At 40.6% G+C, this 21,578-nt stretch overlaps 1 protein-coding gene across 1 annotated transcript in view; it reads right to left on the reverse strand.

The window, feature by feature from the left end:
* The window catches only part of LOC108096983 (ionotropic receptor 40a), a 79,817-nt gene extending 58,670 nt beyond the window's left edge, over positions 1 to 21,147 (reverse strand). Inside the window, exons 1-4 of the mRNA XM_043208771.1 lie at positions 21,042 to 21,147; positions 20,417 to 20,985; positions 20,094 to 20,357; positions 19,611 to 20,034 (exon numbers count right to left, since the gene is read on the reverse strand). Of these exons, the coding sequence (XP_043064706.1) occupies positions 19,611 to 20,034; positions 20,094 to 20,357; positions 20,417 to 20,985; positions 21,042 to 21,147 (1,363 nt within the window). The remainder of the gene's footprint in view (positions 1 to 19,610; positions 20,035 to 20,093; positions 20,358 to 20,416; positions 20,986 to 21,041) is intronic.
* Positions 21,148 to 21,578: the final 431 nt, after the last annotated feature.

Here is a 21,578-nt window from a genome sequence, read left to right on the forward strand (position 1 = left end):
CCGCTTCGATATTGAGCTGGGTGTTAAGCTCAATGTGGGAACTGACGTACTTCCTGTATTTCATCCAGTCAGTTCTGTGCGACGTCAGCCTGTAGGTGTAGTCCGTAATTTCTGGGCTTTGAAGAAGGGTTATCAACAAGGGAGAGTGGTCTGATGAGAGATCGGGTAGGGCCGTGGCGCTTATTAGGTTGCGTGGGATGTTTTTTTGTAACCGCGAAATCAATTAGATCTGGGATCTTTCTAGCGTTTAGCGTTTTCTGAGTGTGGCTGGAGTGGATTTTCCATACCCGTTAGTAGAGCATCAGAGTAGGAGATGTCGTTGGTTGTACTGAGCGGACCGAAAGATGATCTGGCTGCCTTGTCGAAAAATACGTCTGGCGTAGCTTTTGATTTAAAATACACATTTTGTGTATTTTGTTGACGCGTAGCTGTCGCTTGTCGCATGCGACTCCTCAGCTCCTTGTAGACCAGACAGCCTCTGTAGTTTGTCGTATGGTTTCCTCCGCAGTTCCCACATTATTTTGTATGGGGGTCTTCTTTGTTAGCAGGGCAGTGTGCGGAATTGTGGAAGTCTCCGCAGACTACGCAGACTGGCCGAAGTGTGCAGTATGTCCTGGTGTGTTCAAACTCCTGACAATTTGTTCGATTCCTTAGTACTACTTGTAGCCCTTTGCTGCTTTTTAGTTGGTAGGTGTAAAGAATTTGTTTCCTCCAGGCATTTGGACACAGCTCGGAAGTGTTCTTCATACTTCGTTTGAACTTTAGTGTCGTGGATGTTCCCTTTAATAAGCGGAACAACATGAAAATTTTCATCCCCGACCAGCGCAACAATTTTGTTGACCAGGGCGTTTGAGCTTTTTTTCCCTAATGTAAATAGGTGGGGGCTTTGGTTTCTTTTGGGTCACTTGCTCCGGCTCAGCTTGGCTCTCACCATCTGCTAACAGGGAAAATCTTTTGCTGTTGTTGGAAATCCTGCTTTTTTCTTTGGGTTGAAGTGTACGGTTGATCTTTGGTTTGTTACCATCCGTGTTTTGCGGACTAAGCTTACGCTTAATCTGGATGTAGCGATCCATACCGGTCTGTATGGCCGGAACCGCTTGTTGCTTATCGTGGCTCACGGTTTTTGAGCCGTTGCAGTTGGTGATGGAGCCGTTCACACCGATTTCGCAATATTGGTCGTATCTTTAGTTGATGTCGTTTTTTTTGCTGAGGTAGCATTAATTGTTGCACTGCTTGTTGTTGGTGCGTCTTCCATGGAAGCCGGTGGCGAAGGGGTCTGGCATTGATAGCTCCAAGATGTAGGAGTTGGAATAAGCAGGGCAGGTGATAGAGAGCGAGCCCTCGTGCTTTCGACGGCCAGTAGGGCCGGGTTGCTCTTTGTAGACGTTTTCCCTACTTCGGTATCGCGAGTTGAGAAATAAACATAACAAGCGTTTCTTTGGTTAACGGAGCTTCTACGCTCATTATTTTGCTCGCCGCTCATTTATTGGAGCTTATCGCGCGTGGCAATATTTGTGAAAAATATAATATCACTTATATTATTAATTAGATAAAGGCAACATGAGCAGAAGTACCCACGCGTAGCCTGAGCGTCTTTTCGCGAAATAAAACTCGGTTATTTTCGAAGTATTTTTGGTTACTCAGCGGAGCGATATAAAAACACGTCTGTTGTCATTGACAGTTAACTTGTCCTATGTCTCTGATGAAAAAAAACCATTGACTCGAAACAAAAAAATATTAGAGTGTTTGGTGTTTTGCCGGCTCAAGGTCTGGGTCATATTTAAAACACAATCTATGTTTTTTGACCAATATATTTCGGTTGCTCCTCGGCAACTCCACGTCACTTGGCGCAGACGTGTCAAAATTGCCCTGAAGACGGTTGCCGAGAAGCAACCGAAATATATTGGTCAAAAAACATAAATTGTGTTTTAAATATCACCCAGACCTTGAGCCGGCAAAACACCAACTATTCAATTGGAAAGGTCGCTAACACCCACAAATTATTAGAGTGTTTAAAAAAATGTTTCCTCTCCCAAAATCAAATCGAATCGTGGCTGGTCGGCTACGTCTATAAACTCCTTAGTCAGAACATTTCCAAATCGACTGATTAGACCAACGAAAAAGTCGTTTAATTCCCCCACGAGTCTGAAATTGTAACTACGCAAATCTGGCTAAAACGAGGATTGTAAATTGAGCTACGTGAAATTACGTTATTTTTAATAATAATGATAATTAATAATGATCATAACTGTAACGTGTAATATTTCTCAGGCTAGCTGGTGTTGTCGGGGGAGTTGGCGCACGCAGGAATAATAATTCTCCGGCCTCTCGCTCCCGAAATGCCTATGGCCATTGTTAAATAAAAAAATCTGCGTGCTAAGGCAAGCGATAAAATTGGTCACAATATCTCGAAACCAGATCAGCTAGAAAAAAAAGAAAGAAAGAAAGGGCTTCCTTATATTTGGGACGTAGCCTGACGCGGCTCGGGACTTCCGGTGTTGTTGAAGCCCGACATGCCCTCCCAACCTTTGGCTGTTCTTGTCCAAAATAAAAAATATTACTTCTCGAGCAGCCCCTACGCGTTTCAGGGTCTCACGGGGTCAAGCCTAAAGGTCAAAAGTGGGGGTTTTAAAACATTATAAGGTTTATTTAATAACTAAACGTTTGCTCTTTGCTCTGCAAGGGTATAAAAACGGCTTTCGGCAGGCGGCTTAAAATCCCGTCAATGTGTGGAAGCGGATATGCATCCTTGACGGTAACTGCATTAACCTGCCGGCTATCAAGACAAAGTCTGACCTTCCCGGGCTTCTGCACCAAGACCACCGGAGAGGACCACGCGCTGTCCGACTCCTCAACAACGCCGAGCTGCAGCATTCGATCCACTTCCGCATATAACAGCTTTTCCACGGCTAGCGACACGGGAAAATTACGCTTCTTGATGGGCTTAGCGTCACCCACATCAATGTGTTGCGAAAGAAGGTTTTGCCCAACCCAGCGGATGCAAACGACGGAAACTGTTCTACCACTCTCTGTAGGGTCCATTTCTGATCTCGGAAAGGTTATGAGCACTAAGCTTAGAAATTTGAATATCTGGCGGCAGTAGATCAAACAGCTTCCAGAAATCTACACCCAAATATAGGTCCTGCTTAAGACACGGCACCATGTGTTTATTAATCGCCTTAACCTGACCATTATATTCAATGTCTGTGCTTAATCGCCCAACAGTACTCTGCTTTGTACCATCTGCAGTGGAAATATTATTAAAAACTCTGCGAATTGGAATTTTACTTCCTAGTACTTCCTTCGCAAACTCCCCACCAATACAACTCATAGATGCACCAGTGTCTATAAGCCCTTTAATTTTCCGATCAAGAATTGTTACCATTGTATACGGCCGATGATCGACACACAAGTTGCGAAATGCATTCAACTCCTTAGTGACTTTCCAGAATCTGTTTAGTCTATTTGTATTTCGTAATTTATTTTTAATTTTAGAACTATAAGAATTTAGCATATTAACATTGGGATAAGTGAATTTATTTCTAGTGTTTTTAAGGTTCTACGATGCAACCTATCTAAAGAAACATCTGCAGGAGGTTGATGGTAGTGGTCACTACGATCCTTAAACGGACTTACTGCTGCTCGTTTTCGGTATTCGTCGACTGTGTCTTAAGAACACACCGAGAATGAGTAACTTGTGTGTTCATCTGAATGTTTTTTTGGCATCTTTGGCACGAAGGCTTGTAAGTATTGCGTGCACCACATCCCTAGTAAAACACCTTACGAGTGGACGTACAGTCTTCCAGCAAATTAAGGATATTGCCTCGATTGCACTTTCATTTTCCTCGAAGAACTCCGATTCACCAGTTTTGTGCTGGCGAACACTTTTTATATATATGATCCCACTTTACCTCTTCAAGAAAACATTCCCGTCTTCGGCATATCTCCCGAAGTTTTGAGTGGGTCCGTCGGGATATTCAAAATCTCATGCCTGATCTCGGCCCGCAAATTTCGACGTAAAATTTCTATTAATGCCTTTTCATTTAACGAACAATCAAGGCTATCAGTTAACTGAACCACAGCATCATAAAACGGATCAAAGCATTAATTTTCTTTCTGTTCCCGATCTCTAATTAATTCGCGGATGTCAACATCGGTTCTCGTATCCCTAAACTGTCGACGGAGAGCGTCACATAATTCGGGCTACCTCACAGTTACGACCGACTTATGAAACCGCCAATAAAAGTTGTTGGCTTTATCTTCAAATAAGGCATTAGCATTAGCACACATAACTTCATATTGAGAATCAAGCGTTTGAGCAGTTAAAGCCTGAGCCCGGTAGATAAAATTATCAACGCTTATGCCTCCTATCACCCCACTAAACCGAAGCTTCCACCCACTCATTATGAGTGCCAGCTTATCGGGCCTTTGTGCAAGTTCTGCGGCATTGATTCTTGGCGACACGTTAGCCTGGGACCGACTATGACCAGTATTCATTCGCCCTGAATCTGGGCCAAGCAATTCATCAAACGGAGGACTCGTATTCCTTTCGCCGAGCAGTGGCGGCTATGAAAGTCCAGACTGAAGTAACAGCAACAATTGCTGCTGGAAGGCGACTTGTGACGCACTTTAATCACTCAGTCTAGCTCAAGAAAAACTGCTGACGATCCAGAAAAGTGCCAGATATTAGCACTAGGTGGAATTCCACTTTTTACATGATTGAGCGTTTGTTAGAACAGAAGCGGGCCATATCATTGTATGTTGCTGATCACGATGCGCTCATAATCTTGACAGCTCAAAAGTAGAATTTAATTAAGCAGTGTATCAATTTATTAAAGCCCTTAGAAGAAATTACTAAAATAACAAATTCAGGACTATCATGCGTGTCGGAAGTTATACCACACGTTACTGCTTTATAAAACTGAAACCAAGGAAAGAACTCCTGATTTATCACTTATGCGAGCTTCGTTAAAAGCTGAGTTAGAAACTCGTTTTACCTCCATAAGTCAAGACTCAAACTACTTGATTGCAACTTACCTAGACCCTAGATTCAAAGCAAACTACTTGAGGGTGATTGAAGCAGCAAAAGCTCGCCAGGAGATCCTATTGGAATATTTAAAAATGTGTTGTGAAGATTCTTCAAGTAGCAGTTCATCTTCAACACCGGCTTAAAAGAGTAGAAGAGAGGAGACAGAGCCAGCTGTATCTTGCAAAGCTCATGAGACATTTTGGGACTGCTTTGATGAAGTAGCAAATGAGAACAACACTGACCAGGTGCAACGTGGAGAAAGAAATGCGATAACCTGTGAGCTGGACTTTTATCTCAACTCAGTGCGAATTGATCGCTCATGCGACAATTATTCTTGGTGGGCAGCTCCAAACAATACCCAAATTTAGCAAAGTTTGCAAAAATCTAAATCTAAATAAAGCAAATAATTAACAAAAATATGTGTTGGAGGTGAGGGGTCAGGTACATTGGCCATTATGCTCACTAGTTCACTTCTTTTCTTTCACTTCTTTTACTTTAGTCCTTTTACTTCAGCGGAACGCAGCGAGTCGCAAGGATGTCTTTTTGTGTCTGTCCACTCGCGAAGGCTAGCATATGTTAGACTGCCCTTCTCCGCTGTTTTACACAGTACACCTCTCTTCCTAACCTTGCGCCACGCTCAGTAAGGATTTCTCTCCCCTTCCCTACCGCGCTCTCAATCTAAAGCTTTTCTATGTGTCATTCTCTTCTTCTTATTTCTTTTGATTTTTATTCATTTCATATTTCGATACACTGAGAGACTTAATACTAATGATTTTTTTTTTTTTTTTTTTTTTTTTTATGCTTTGCTTATTTATTGAATCTTCTCCTTACGAGACTAACAATAAGTGTATCAAATCTTATACTATAACTTAACTATCAGTCATATAGACTGGAACAGTAAAAATGGCCCTGACAATTTATGGCTGGGTTGGAAGGTCTTTACGTTGCAGGCGGGTTCTTCTGGAAACCCGAGTCAGATCCCTTGCGAGAAGATTTGGGTGGGCTGAGAGTTTTTTCGTGTATGACGCTTTTTGCTTCTCTATTTCATCTTTTACTGCGAGAATGCCAAGGTCCCTGTGGATGTTTTGGTTTCGAATATACCATGGTGCCCCAGTGATAATTCTCAGGATCTTTGCTTGAGCGCGCTGTATGATGTCTATGTTAGTTTTGCTCGCGTTCCTCCAGAGCTGGGAGCCATACGTCCAGATTGGTTTAAGAGTGGAGTTGTAGAGCAGTACCTTGTAGTCCAGACACATGGGCGATCGGGCGTTTATAATCCAGTGGAGGCTGCTGGCTTTTAGTTTTAGATGTAGTTTCTTACATTCGATGTGTCTACGCCACGATAGACGTCTGTCGAGGTGGACGCCGAGATACGTTACTTCGTTGACTTGGGGGATCTTTGTTCTATTCAAGTAGATCGGAGGGCAAGTTTGTCTGTTGAGAGTAAACGTTACGTGTTTACACTTCTGTTCGTTTATTTTAATACGCCAGTCGGATAGCCACTTCTCTATTACCGTGAGGTGGTTGGCTAATTGGGATGTTGCACGGACTGGGCATCTGGAGCGGCTGAGGATCGCAGTATCGTCAGCGAAGGTGGATGTTAGTAGTCGGTCGCTCGTGGGAATATCCGCTGTGTAAAGGACGAATAGAGTTGGTCCAAATGCGCTTCCTTGTGGGACTCCAGCTTCGATTTTATAGTTTTCGGATGTTGTTGTGTTGCACCTCACTGCGAAGACTCTGTTGTAGAGATACGACTCGAGTAATTTGTGAGTGTACCCGGGAAAGTGTATGCATAAGACCGTTGAGCCAGACGCGGTCGAATGCTTGGGATACGTCGAGGAATATCGCGCTGCAGTATTCTCTATGTTCGAAGGCTGTGCGAATCTCTGATGTTATTCTGTTGACTTGCTCGATAGTACCATGTTTTTCTCTGAAGCCAAATTGATGGGCTGGGATACTAATGATTAAATCTGATTATTCTAAATAAACTCCGACACGGCCTTCCTGACTATAACACGTCCTCGTGTTAGTTAGTCTAACTAAAGATGGCATTCAATTTAATTTTAATCGGCTTTAACTCTTCAAAGCCATTTCGCATACACTTTCTCTTATCTTCGAATGTTAATTTGGCGGGATAATCCCTTTTTCTTTCCTTTAGAGTACCAGCTCTCTTCCGCACAAATCCAAAAACTCGGATATTCACTTCACACTCCATCAGACATTGACTTAGCAGGATACCAATCTACCATCTTCTTAGAGTACAAGCTCTCTTCTGCTCAAGCCCAATCGTCTGGCTATCAATCTTTCAAACCATCAAATGTCACTTCAGTATTCGCTCATACCACAGTTTCGGACTCTTGCCACATTTCTGCGACGCTACGAACCACCGTGCCACACTCTCTGTTTGATTACTTTCCTTCAAACTTAGTCCCTGTGTATGGCTCCACTTTCACCTCTTCTAGGTCACCGATTTGCTTCTTGTTCGTATGCCTCTCTCGCCATCATCGAATTCTTCTATTAACTCGCTAACCTCTCGCTCATCAGGTATACTACGCACACTATCATTTGGGTACTTGTACACTCGCTTTGTAGTTAATGATTTCAACAAATATCGATCTCCATCTAGCAGTTCAGTAATAACAAATGGACCCTTAAATTTGGCATCCAATTTTGTTTGGTGTCGTTCCTCGCTCTTCAACAATACATGATCCCCAATTTTATGCTTCACTATTTGTGCATGCTTCTTATCAACCCTTGCTTTCTCGTACACTGCGTTCTTGTCAATATTCTCCTTAGCCTTTTCTCTAGCTTTCTCCAAGTCGACTTGCATTTCTTCATTGATAGTCAACATTCCCATAGGCCTCGCCTCTTTACCTATCAACAACTCTAATGGACTATGTTGAGTCACCCGATTAGTAGTGCAGTTAATAGCCAATTGTATTTCTCCCAATGCCCAATGCCACGAACGCTAGTCTCTACTGCCGTTAACATGCCCTTCAACACACTCATCACGCGCTCTACCTGGCCATTCGCCCTGCTAGCACCGGTCGCTATTGTGTGTAATTCAATTTTATTTGTAGAACAGAACTTGCGAAACTAGCCACTCGTAAAGCATCTTCCTTGGTCCGCTACAATCCTACTGGGGACACCGAATATTGACATGGCAGATTTTACCAACTTTATGCAGCTTATGGAATCTAGGTTCCAAGTATGATGTAAATAGACGAATTTAGTGAAGGCATCAATTTGTACGATGATGTACTCCTTTTCGTCTTTTTTGCCACTTAATTTCCCACTAATATCGATATGAATTGTGTACCAGGGTATCTCGATTTTGGGAATGGGGTGTAGTTCTGATTGTGTTTTGCCCGATGGCGATTTTGACAATTTACATGTCACACAATTTTCTACGAATTTTCGGACATATTTACTCATATTTTCAAACCAATACTGCTCGTAGGCCTTATCTAACGTCTTTTGCCACCCTAAGTGCATTATGCTCTCGTGAATGTGATTAATTACCGACCATCGGAACAACAGGTAAACATCGCGTCTTGCCATTTCTTTGAATAATGCGATGCAACAAACTCTTCCTAATTTCATATGTGTTTGCCAGCTCTTTCTGCATTTCATCACTATTTAATTCATTTATAATTCTCTTTATATCTTCATCGCGCTGCTGTTCGGATACTAGCCAGTTGTGAGTGATAGTTGCCAAGTCAACTCGTACTTCACTTATTTTGTTTGTATTCGTCTGAGCTACTACCGAAACAGGATTTCTTGATAAGCAATCAACGTGTCCCATTTGGCTTCCCTTTCGATACTCTACTTGAAATTCAAACGGCTGCATAAATGACCACCATCGATGCACCCGTGGGGTCAGTACTGCTTTCTCTCGACTCGCCTTAACGGAATTGCAATCTGTATATACGGTGAACTTTCTACCACTAAGGTAATGCCTGAAATGTTCGATGGCAGCGTTTCGAGCTCGTATGAGTAATACCTCGATTCTGATAGTGTAGTGCATTTGCTGAAATATTCTACTACCCTGCGTTTGCCGTCTACTTTGTGTATAAGCATAGCACCATATCCATTGGCACTTGCATCTGTGTGCAGCTCAATCGGAAATTTGGGATCGAATATAATCAATACAGGGTCACTAGTTAAAACTTTAATAATTTTCTGACGAATTTTTTCATGTTCTTCTTTCCATTCAAATTCATTTAATTTCGAAGTCAATTGATATAGCGGCTTCATTTCTTCCGAAGAACGTGGAACAAATTGCCTAAAATAGGATGCCAAACCTATAAATTGTCTAATCTGTGTTACTGAAGCTGGTTTAGGGAGTTGAGACAATGCTTGGATTTTTCATGGGTAGGGTTTTATTTCACCCTCTTTTATAAGAAAACCTAAATATTCAATCTGTGTGTGTAAGAATTGACATTTTTTTACATTAAAAGAAAACCCTGACTTGGATAACACACTCAACACCTCCTCTAGTCTCTCATATGCTTCCTCTTTTGATTTTGAAACAATTAACACATCATCTATATAGACCACTGCATAGGTATTAACTAAATCCCCCAAGGCTCGGACTACGGCTCATTGGAAAACAGCAGACGCGTTCTCAAGTCCGAAAGGCATTGCTAGAAATTCATATTGACCCTCCGTTGTCACGAATGCAGTCCTTTCTACGGAATCGGGATGGATAGGCACTTGATAAAAACCACTGGCCATATCTAGGCTGGAAAAATATTTCCCGCCTCTGAGGCGATCAATTTGGTCCGAGACTAATGGTAGTGGATATTTGTCCGATACTGTATTTGAATTAAGTTCCCGATAATCAATGCATAATCTATCACTGTCGTCTTTCTTTTTAACTAACAGCATTGGGCTAGCGAAAGGAGAACTACTAGGTCTTATTACATTTGCTTCTAACATTTGCTGAATTTTATCTCTTACTATCAATTTTTATACCCTTGCAGAGCAAAAGGATATTATACTTCCAGTCAGAAGTTTGCAACGCAGTGAAGGAGACAACTCAGACCCCATAAAGTATATATATTCTTGATCAGCATCACAATCAGAATTCAAATCCGTCTGTCTGTCTGTCCGTCTGTCCTCCTGTCGGTTTCTATGTAAACTAGTCTCTCAGTTTTAAAGCAATCTCGCTGAAACTTTCCCAAAAGTTGTGTAGTTGTTGCACGCAGTATATAGGTCGGAACTAGCCGGATCGGCCGACTATATCGGATAGCTCCCATACAAGAGAATGAAATAAAAAATTCTTACTCCGTTGTTTTTGATCAGATCGACTTGATTTCTTCCAGATGGCGTTTTCTAACTGCTATTGAATTTCGTATTAAATTTTATCAAAATCGGATAACTCTATCATATAGCTGCCATAGGAGAGATCAAAAAATATATATATAAATAATGGAAAAAAATTAAATTGTCGTTGTTTTTAATGCCACGAGCTTGATTTTTGGAACATCAAGTTTTTGAAATACTCTTAAATCGAGAAAAAAATTTCATAAAAATCGGAGTACTATATCATATAGCTGCCATAGGAAAGATCGAAAAATCTATATAGAAATAACGGAAATAAAATTTTTACCTCGTTGTTTTTCATCAGACAATCATGATTTTTGGAATATAGAGTTTTCCAATGAGTCTTGAGTTACAAATTAAATTTCATCAAAATCGGACGACTATATCATATAGCTGTCATATGAACAATATGGTAAATTATAGAAAAATCGTCATAGATTCGATGTTGTTAGCCTTTATGTATTTTGTTTGACATATTTAATGACTGCAAGGGTATATAAGCTTCGGCTTGCCGAAGCTAGCTTCTCCTTTGAACCGTCTTATTTCCATCTAGCAAACGGATTTCCAAACAACCTGTATTTACACGTCTATTAGGGATACCATCGATAAAGAATTTTGAATATTTGGCCAACATGTTGTTTAATTTTAATTTATCACTATCATTTAAGTCTAGGTTTACATTATTCATATAGTCGATCTTATTTGATATGACATCATTGTTTACTGACAATACGGTTTGATACGGTTTCCATCATTACTCCAAAACCAAGTTGAAAAATATCTTGTCCAATTATCATATCATATTTGAGGCAATTGTTATCTACTACATGAAATAATAATTCAAAATTAAATTCAGAGATTTGTACGGTGGACAAGATTTGCACATTGCTCTTGACAACATTGTAGATTATGGCACCTTTTGCCGGCAAGTTTCTCGCTAATTATTTCCTTTACCAGAGAGCATTCGGAACCCGAATCAAAGAAAAATGGAAACCGCTCACCAAATTGTATTGCTGTCCCATTAGGCTGAAGTACCGCACACATGTCCACTCTTCTCTCGACTACGATATTCGGTGATGCTGTCCCTTTCGTACACACTGATGCAATATGTCCAGCGCCGCCACATATAGCAGGTTATTGCTGATTTGTTGTTGTTGTGGCCATGTCTCGTCTCTCTATCGTCCGTTTTCCGCTTGCGACACTCCATTGCCTTATGTCCGAGTTTACCACAATTGTGACATCTTATCGGTGTTAGCATTTTCATCCTCTTCTTTTCAGGGCCCCGCTCCGATCCAAGAACTTCAGATTTTCTGGCGAACGAGTGAGCTTTGAGTTGTTGTTGTAGCTCTGTTCGTGTTTTTACGTTTGTTGTAAAAACTAGACGTTGCAGTCTGGGATCAATTTGCGATGTATGCGCCAAAACCAATGATATGGCGATTTCTTCATGTTTCATCCCTTTCCACTTGGTCAACAGGGATCTCACCAGACGGCTAGAATACACAAGACATTCATTGGGATTTGGGCGTCCCTTAAGCATGTTGAGCAACAGTGCAGCCGGCGTCTCATTGCCTTCGTAGCGTTCCATGAAGAGCTCCTTGAATTGTACCCAGCTCATTCCAGGAAAGCAAATCTGCGATAGCCATTGTGATGCACTACCGAGAAGCGATTTGCTAAGAGTCATCACCAGTGATGCGCCTTCTTGTGGATGTTCACATAAAATCATGTTAGATGTCCTGCACCATGCTGCAGCATCAGCGTCGGCAGCCTCAGGGTCGAACGATGGCAGCACTGCCGAAACTTCTCGAGAGGCAGGCCCCGGTCCAGACTGTGTAGCTTTAAGTAATTCCGCTATCACTCTATTTTGTGTTTCTAGAAGAGTGCGCCAGCTATTCTCCGAGTTTTCTTGTAGGGGTGGTGATCCCACTTCTAATGTTGGAGGTGAGGGGTCAGGTACTCTGGCCATTATGCTCACTAGTTCACTTCTTTTCTTTCACTTCTTTTACTTTAGTCCTTTTACTTCAGCGGAACGCAGCGAGTCGCAAGGATGTCTTTTTGTGTCTGTCCACTCGCGAAGGCTAGCATAGACTGCCCTTCTCCGCTGTTTTACACAGTACACCTCTCTTCATAACCTTGCGCCACGCTCAGTAAGGATTTCTCTCCCCTTCCCTACCGCGCTCTCAATCTAAAGCTTTTCTATGTGTCATTCTCTTCTTCTTATTTCTTTTGATTTTTATTCATTTCATATTTCGATACACTGAGAGACTTAATACTAATGATTAAATCTGATTATTCTAAATAAACTCCGACATATGTTTATTTTATACAGCTCTTTTTTTTAAAATCGGCCGAATATCTATCCGGCCAAATCGTAGCTTTTCGGTATTCGGCCGGATAGTATCATGGCGGCCGGATAGGCCGGATACCGGATAGTTACCGGATATCCGTTTCATCCCTAATGGTAATTATACTTATTTTTCTAAATTTCTATATTTTTCTCATAACTTTGTATATATTTATTATTTGTATTAATATGTAATATATAAATATATTATGGTTTTTATTTTCAGAGTCACTCAGAAACGACAATTACAGTCTTCGCTAATATCAAGATGATCTGCATTCATCAAGGGGTGAATGAGGTTTTTGGCCTTCCGCTTGTATGAAGAAATCTCTGGAAAATAGCATATTTTGCACATGTTTTTTCCCGCTGGGAATACTTAGCAATGGTAAAAGTACTTCAAAGGAATTTAAACGGATACATAAATAATTATGTATCATTAGCGAAAGCTCATTAAAATCCACAATCCAAAAATTATATCCCTACAAGAAACCCTCCTATACTCTATACAAAATATCCACATACCAATTACCTACACCCTTTACTACGTAAATACGGCCACTAACGGATATGGAGGCGTGGCGCTCCTAATCCACAACTCCATACAACAACAAAACCTAACGATCAATGCTTCCATCTTCGACACAATAGCATTAACAGTCCACTCCAAGATCAAATTCACAATAGTCTCCGCGTACACACCTCCCAATAAAACCTTTAGATCCAAAACCTTAGAAACATATACAATACTATACAACCGCCCTTACTTATAACTGGAGACTTCAACAGCTGGCATAGAAGTTGGGGCTCACAAGCCAATAATACTAGAGGCAACATATAATATTATTCAAATACGTTAACCAGTCTTCGCTTATAACTCTCAATAATGGCTCACCAACTCACTTTTCCACACATCATACTCTTAACCACATAGACCTTTCCCTCGCATCTCCCCCCTCTCTATCAGCTCTAAATGGCATACAGATAACTACGTAGCTGGTAGTGATCACTACCCCATACACATAGACTTTTTTAATGAACACAACACCTTCCCTATTGAAAGGCCCAGATGCAACCTTAAAAAAGCGAATTGGCCACTATTTCAGGAAATTTCCGAAAAATTATCCATCAAAAAACTTCCCTCAAGCAGCTAACGAAAACACAGACATTTAAGATACAGAAATCTGTCCCATGGTAGGACCAAACCCTTCAAAAACTTAAAAATGAAAAAAAACTTTTGTTGGCAGAATCTTAAAAGAAACATTAATATGGCGACTATACTTGCCTACAAAAAAGCGAACGCCAGATTTAAACGGGAAATTAAGATAAGGAAACGAAAATCTGTTCAAAACTTCACTGATCAACCCGTAATCGTCTATCTCCAAAATATGGTCAAACATAAATCAATTTTGCGGCTTGAAAATTCGAAACGATATCCAGTGCACCACTGACCCCTATAACCCAACATAAAACATTCTCGACAAAAATTAATTTTCTAAAATTCTTACTGACCATTAGTCTAATCAGCGCTAGACAGTAATTTCCACTCAACCTTCATACAACACAAAAATAATCTAAACCCCAACATATCTCACACCCTATCTCAAATAGCACTGAGTATCGAAAAGGACATTACCATGATCGAAATGTTAGCCTTCATCAACCAATTAAAAGGAAAAATCCCTGGCCGAAATCGTATTAGCTATCCCATGATAAAAAACCTACCTACAAGCCTAATGCTAAGACTCCTCAAACTTTTTAACAATATCATTGACTCAAAAATACCTCACCAGCTTAAAGTCAGCACAGTTATACCCATACCTAAGACAAATATGGACAAGACTTCCACCAACTCTTACCGCCCTATCTCCCTCAACCCGTGCATAGCCAAAGTTTTAGATAAAATCATTTCTAAACGGCTTCGGTGGCTTGCTACAAACGGCAAGCTGCTAGACAGCAGTCAATTTGGATTTAAAAAGGGAAAATCAGTATCTGATTGACTAGCTATGCTAGATTACCAGATAACTTCCTCCCTATCAAATAAAAACCACGTCTCCATTATCTCATTATACTTCGCTAAAGCTTTCGACAGGGTAGGCATCCACACCATCATCGACGAACACAAAGTTTGGAAAATAGGACCAGTGATAGCAAAATACATATTCAACTTCCTTACCAACAGAAAAATTACAGTCCTTACCAACAAAGTTTATTCGAGCTCCCGATCACTAGACAACGGAATACCGCAAGGCTCACCCTTGTCGGTTATCCTTTTTGTCACAAAATAAACTCAACCAAATAATAAGCAGACAAAATAACTGTCAATTCACGGCCTACGCAGATGATTACACTATTATTTACAAATTAAACAAAAAAACTAATAACCTTTATATAAATCCACTTTTTAGAGAAATTCAAAGATGGTGTGAATACTCAGGAGCCTCTCTATCAGAAACCAAATGCAAACACTTACATGTATGCAGGAAAAGGAATTGCAACTTTTCATTTGAAATACATAATATGCCATTGCAAAACGTAGACGTACTAAATCTACTAGGAATAATAATAAATAAGAAACACAAATGGAACAACCACATTGAAAACTTAACTTTGCAACTATCAAAAAGGCTTAACATAATCAAGTGTCTATCCAAGAACAGGTTCAAATCCAATATTACCACAATTCTTTACGTGGTAAAACCCATTCTAGTGACTAAAATTGACTATGGAATACACCTATACGGAAAAGCCCCAAAGCTCATCCTAAACAAAATAAAAACTTTATACCACACAGCCACCCGACTTGCATTCTCTGCTCACCGTACAACACCAATAAATAATCTCTTAATATAATCAAATATAACCCCCCTTGAGTTTAGAGAGATACATGCTACCCAAAAAAATCTTTAAAACTATCTCAAACTCAAAATACTCACCCATCGAACAAATATATAAGCATATTATGAATGCAAAAAAAGTGCCAAAAATACCCTCCTCCCTTTACAACACTATCCATCTACCATATGTAAAAAACAAAATATTTCACTCTCCCCAATACGAGCAAAAAAGAAAAATAAATAATAATAAATAAGCAGCCAATCACCAATACCTCCTTAAGTTCAGTCAACAAAGCAAACACACCCTCAATTGCCTATCAACAAAAATTTAAGGAAACTCTAAGTTCAATGGAAAATCATACATTTCTGTACACCGATAGCTCCAAGTCACCAATATGCGTATCGTAGGCGTATAGTGTCACAACTGATACCGATATAATTATTTTCAAACTGCTCCCCGAATTTTTCCATTTTTACTGCGGAAATTGCGGCAATCCTCGCCGCATGCTTATATGCCAGCCAAAATGAAGGAAAATACGTTATCTGAACCGACTCCCTATCCTCTCTAAATGCAATTAACAACACCAACAACCAAAACTATTACACAAACTCAATTCGAAATATAGTTGAAAAATACAAAACGGACAAACTGACACTGCTTTGGATCCCCGGACACAGCGGGATAAAAGGAAATGATATTGCAGACAAAGGAGCTAAAAACGCACACAACTTCTCTCTTATCACCGAACGCAACTACAACCCATCAGATATAAGCGAATACATCAAACAGAACCCACAAATACTAAACGAAAGCACATTAAGAAAAACATCACCATACTACAAATCAATTAGCCACAAAAGAGCATCTCCTGAACTAATCAATAACACCTTACGTACAGACTTTGAGAAATTTAGCAGAATCAGACTCACCCACACCAATTTAACCCACAACCATAAAAAAATTTAATTCTTTAACTCCACCCGGGAGCATAGAGCCTGCCTCTACAGTTTTGAAAAGGATTCATTTATCTTTGCTTTTCGATCGTACTGGTGATAAGCCATCTAGGAGTGACGAAAAGTTCTATTGCTGGGTCCATAGTAACGTGGACGAGGGGGTGTGCAGATCCGGGGAGCCGAAATTTGTTACTAATGTTAAGTGAGCGATAGAGCATAGAAGTGGTGGAGATTTGGAAAAAGAGACCGTTTCTTTTTCTCGGGGAGCCTGGGACTCGAACCCGGGCCTTCCGGACCGGAGGCCAGCGCTCCCCCCAACACAACCATATCCTCAATAAATCCCCCCCTACACTCTGTCCCAATTGTAACATAACTCTTACCATTCCCCACATCCTAATAGATTGCCCTCTCTACCACAGTCAAAGAAACAAATACCTTGAAACAACTATAGAGGGAATCACATCCTACAAAAACATAAACAAAACAACAGACTTTCTCAAAAGTTTTACCATTTAATTAAATATATATTGTAACATCTATGTAATAATATAATATGTAAAACCAAACGCCTGTACATCAGCAATATCTATGTAATATTATCAAAAATAAGCCCCTGTACATAAGCTTCCATCCCAATAACTAAAAACTATACCATGTATATATATAAAGATACTAAATCTAACCTCGAATAAGCTTAAGGCCCAAGTTGATATAGCTTAAATCTATAAGTTAAGCGTTAATTTATAATTTCCGTCGGGTGGTCGGGTGGCAACGTTTTTTGGGCCGTTTTTCTTTAAAAACGAGGAAGGAGCCTCCGTAACCGTTAATGGTGTCCGCTATCGCGGCATGTTGGAAGACTTTTTCTTTCCCCGAATGGAAGAGGAAGACAACGACCACACATGGATCCATCAGCACGGCGCTTCGTGCCACAAAGCCAACGTCACAATCGATCTTTTGCGCGGTACATTCGAAAATCGCATAATCAGCCGAAACGGCGATGTCAACTGGCTGCCTCGCAGCTGCGATTTGACCCCGTTGGACTATTTTTTGTGGGGTGCCGTCAAGGATAAGTGTTACGCCAACCACCCAGAGACGATTGACGACCTAAAGCACGAGATTGAAGTCGCCATCAGGGCCATTGAGGGACCTACCATCAAAAATGTGTTTAAAAATTGGGTCGACTGTATGGGCTACTGTAAAGCCAGCCGAGGCAGCCATATGAACGAAGTGGTGTTTTATACATAAGCCGCAATTTTGAGGCTACCCAATAAAAAAATTGAAAAAAATTTCATAAAAATCGGAGACTATATCATATAGCTATGAACAAAAGTCGAAAATATGGAAAATGAATAGAAAAATCGTCAAAGCTCGGATGTTATTTAGCTTTAATGAATTTTGTCCAACATATTTGAAGTCTGAAAGGGTACATAAACTTCGGCTTGCTGAAGCTAGCTTTTTTCATGTTTTTACTTAAAAATACCAGTATGCTTTATTCTATGAGTCAGGTAATTTCTCGTTGTTGCTGTACGGTCCTCTGATCACATTTTTGTCACATGCCACATGGCTTTTATACCTCATCAGCAATCCAAACTAAATATCTAACAGATTATAAATACACTAAATGGAGCTAATCTTAAAAAAAAAAATTTAATGCAGGTCATCTCAGTTATGCCTTTGAATCGTGAATTACACATTTTGAATGAACACAATGCATTTGAAAAACTTTATAACAGAGAGGAAACGATTAAAAATTTGTCAAACAATAAAATTAAGGCTATTGGCCCAAATTATATTTTAGTTAGCATTTTTTTCAGAATTGCGGTTTTGTTTTTTGAAGTGAAAACTTCTTTAGCGGCGCTGAGCAGGGTAAAAACATTCAAACTCGCGTCAGGGTCCCGTTATGCTGATCGAAAAAGCGTAAGATCGAGGGGAAGGGAGAGGAACTAGTATCTCCCACTCTTTCTACCGTGCCTGAGTCATGGTACAATTATACAAGGTAGTATCGTCGGCTGCAAAATCGCTCGGGTTTTTTCCCCCTATGGTTCAGTGCGCTCGGGATTTCGAAGTGAGAGGTTGTCCGCGGACGATTTTTTCTCAAAACGTTAACCCTTGTGTGCTTGTGAAAAATACTTGTTGCAATTATTGCAGCAATCACATACAAGGCGTAACATGTAATATTGCAGAAAAATATTTTGAAATGTGAACAATATGGGAGCGATTCCTGAAGGGCAGCTTTGTGTAAAAACCAAAAATTTCGGAAAAATTAATACTTAATGGTCATATAACAGTCCTTTTTAAACCCCGTGCACAGCATAAAGGTAAAACGACATCATCTTCTTCTGTTTCTTTCGCACTTACGGGAAATCACCCTCTCACTCGCACTTATAGTAGTGCCCAATTAAGATAAATGTACTAAAAACCTAAAAATAATATAAAATAGATACATACTTGGGAATTATAAACATATGCTTAGACTAGACTAAAATAAACCGTGGGGCAAACAAACATTTTAAACAACGATTGTAGACAATTCAGCATCTTCGAAAATCTTCTCCCTTCCACCACCATGCCGGTCTTTGACTTCATAATCCCCATTCTTAAAACGTTGAAACCATTCGCGACATGTTCTTTGACTCAGAACTTCATCCTCACCGTACGTATCCGAAAGCATTCGATGAGCTTCAGCAGCACTTTTCTTGGAATTAAAAAAGAAAAGCAAAATTTCCCGCAAATGTCGAGAATTCGGCTCAAAAAGTGACATTTTCAGTTGAGAATAAGTTTGGGATGCAAACAGATATCCACAAATATTTAGTTGGGTTTTGTTGGACAGATGTGTAAGATCGATATAAAAGTATTTAATCGATTTATATCGACCAGTGCTTGACCGTAGAGACATATATTGGAAAACGGCGGAAGCAATGTTGTAGACCCAATATTATTTTTAGGTTTTTAGTACATTTATCTTAAACATTGCAATGTATGTTTTACATAAAACGGTTAAACTTAAAAAGTTTTTTTTACCTATTTGTTTAGGTTTTTATGTTAAGACGTTTTTGCTTTAGAAGAGTCTTTCTTAGTCGTCTTTTATGTACATATGTATATAGAAATTGAACGTGTTACTTACATTGTTTTAAGAAGAGACGTATGACAAACCAAATGCATTTTTCAAACAGCTTCCGGGGCATCTGCTGTTTGGGGAAGACCTTGCGCTGGTTAAACTTCAACAATAACGGGGAAATCTCTTTTATATAAGCCAAGTAGAAATTTTTATTTCCAATATCCTCCAAGTCTTGGCTAACACTACGTTGACGCCAGATATATGGCAAAGCTATGATACCGTAGAAAATGGGCCCAGAAAAGACAATTGTCAGGATCAAATATGGCCAAATATCAAGTTTGAAAGGGCGCATTATGGCAAAAGCCTCATTTAGACGCCTGGGAGCATGTGTTGCGAAGGCTCCTGAGTCAGCCAGAGTGAAGAACGAGAATTCGATGGCCCTACGACGCTCCAAACTGAGACCGACGTCACCCAAGAAAAAGTCGGCCTGCTGCAAAGGCAAGACTGTATAAGTAAGGTATATATAAGCTGCGGCTTACGACTACTCACTCCATTTTGCAACATTCCAATTCCACCGGTAAAATTATCGTTTAACTCCTTGGCATAGTCTAATTTCATTGAACCCTGAGTCCGCCCGGGAGCTTCGATGTAGTTAAACTTAAAGTTCATGTGCTGCGCCAGCAGCAAGAGCAGACGGTGATCGCGGCCACCAGTGACATGCATTTCGTTACAGTCTGTGCCATTTATAGCCATTGTAGCGTCATATTCCTCTTTGCTGTTGTTGCAATAGGTCACCCAAAACCATGGCGGAGACTGAAAGCAATAAGAACTTCTTAAGGCCCACATTTCTATCTAAAATTATGCCGCATTACATGAAACACTGGCACCCGAAAGACGCGACCATTAAAGTTCGCGTAAACAGATAATGCAGTAGGCAGGAGCGGGCTGCGATGCAATCCAAGGTTATCATCATCGTACCAGTTAACCAGTTGTAGCTGACTGACGCTGCTAGGTCGGGCCTGGTTGTAGTAGATGCGAAAGGCCTTTTGGCGAGGACGAGTTATCACCACCGCCCGCAGTGGCTCAGTAAAGTTAATGGTGCGTGCGCTCGGTGGCCAGCAGGCTCCCCAATAGAAAATGAATAGGCTTAGTCGATGGGCTAGGCGGCGCTCGCGAAGGCCTTTTATTAGCTTCTTAGGCTCATCCAGAATTAGGCTGACGCACTCCTTGGCCCCCTGCAGGTTTTTCTCGATGTGCTGGAAAAAAAGACCCGTGTCACTGAAGATCACCAACTGGTAATGAAGGCGATTAAGACGCTGTAAGAAAGTATCCAAGTGAACACCGCGATCGTTTTTGCAGTGGGCGTCAGTTAGATCAGAGTCCGGGCCAACCAGTATAACCAGAGGAAGTGGTTGCAGGTCGCGGATAATCTGTGAGAGCGCTAAAGACAATTGGCGTAGGACATTTCTAGCTCAGGACAGTACCATAAGAACAAACCTATTGAAATTGAAGACTCATTGCAGGTGTGAAAAGTGAGCCGGGTGGCATTAAGATTACATAACAGAGCAAGTGGCAGGAGCAATGCAACCAAAAACGTACGCATCTTGCGATAGTCGTAAGAATCACTGCGGGAATTTCTACCTCATATAGTCCTATTGGTGTCTCCCGTATGTGCAATTACGGCGTCAATGTCAGTAAATCACACTTCAGCTGACACGAGTACGCACAAATACCAGCGGAACTGACAACTGGGACAGCTTGCAATGTTTTTAGCAGCATTGGATTCAAAAGCCCTAAAATCGATTTTACAACCTAGTAAGGGTGTGCATAGACCTGGCAGCACTCTTTGTGAGCTTGTTGGACATAAACACAATGGGTATTATTTTTATACCCTTGCAGAGCAAATTGTATTATAATTTCAGTCAGAAATTTGCAATGCAGTGAAGGTGACACCTCAAACCCCATAAAGTATATATATTCCTGATCAGGGTCACGATCTGAAGCGAAATACGTCTGTACGTCTGAACGTCTGTC

Source organism: Drosophila ficusphila, unplaced genomic scaffold, assembly GCF_018152265.1.
Source record: "Drosophila ficusphila isolate 14025-0441.05 unplaced genomic scaffold, ASM1815226v1 contig_636, whole genome shotgun sequence".
Classification (NCBI taxonomy): domain Eukaryota; kingdom Metazoa; phylum Arthropoda; class Insecta; order Diptera; family Drosophilidae; genus Drosophila; species Drosophila ficusphila.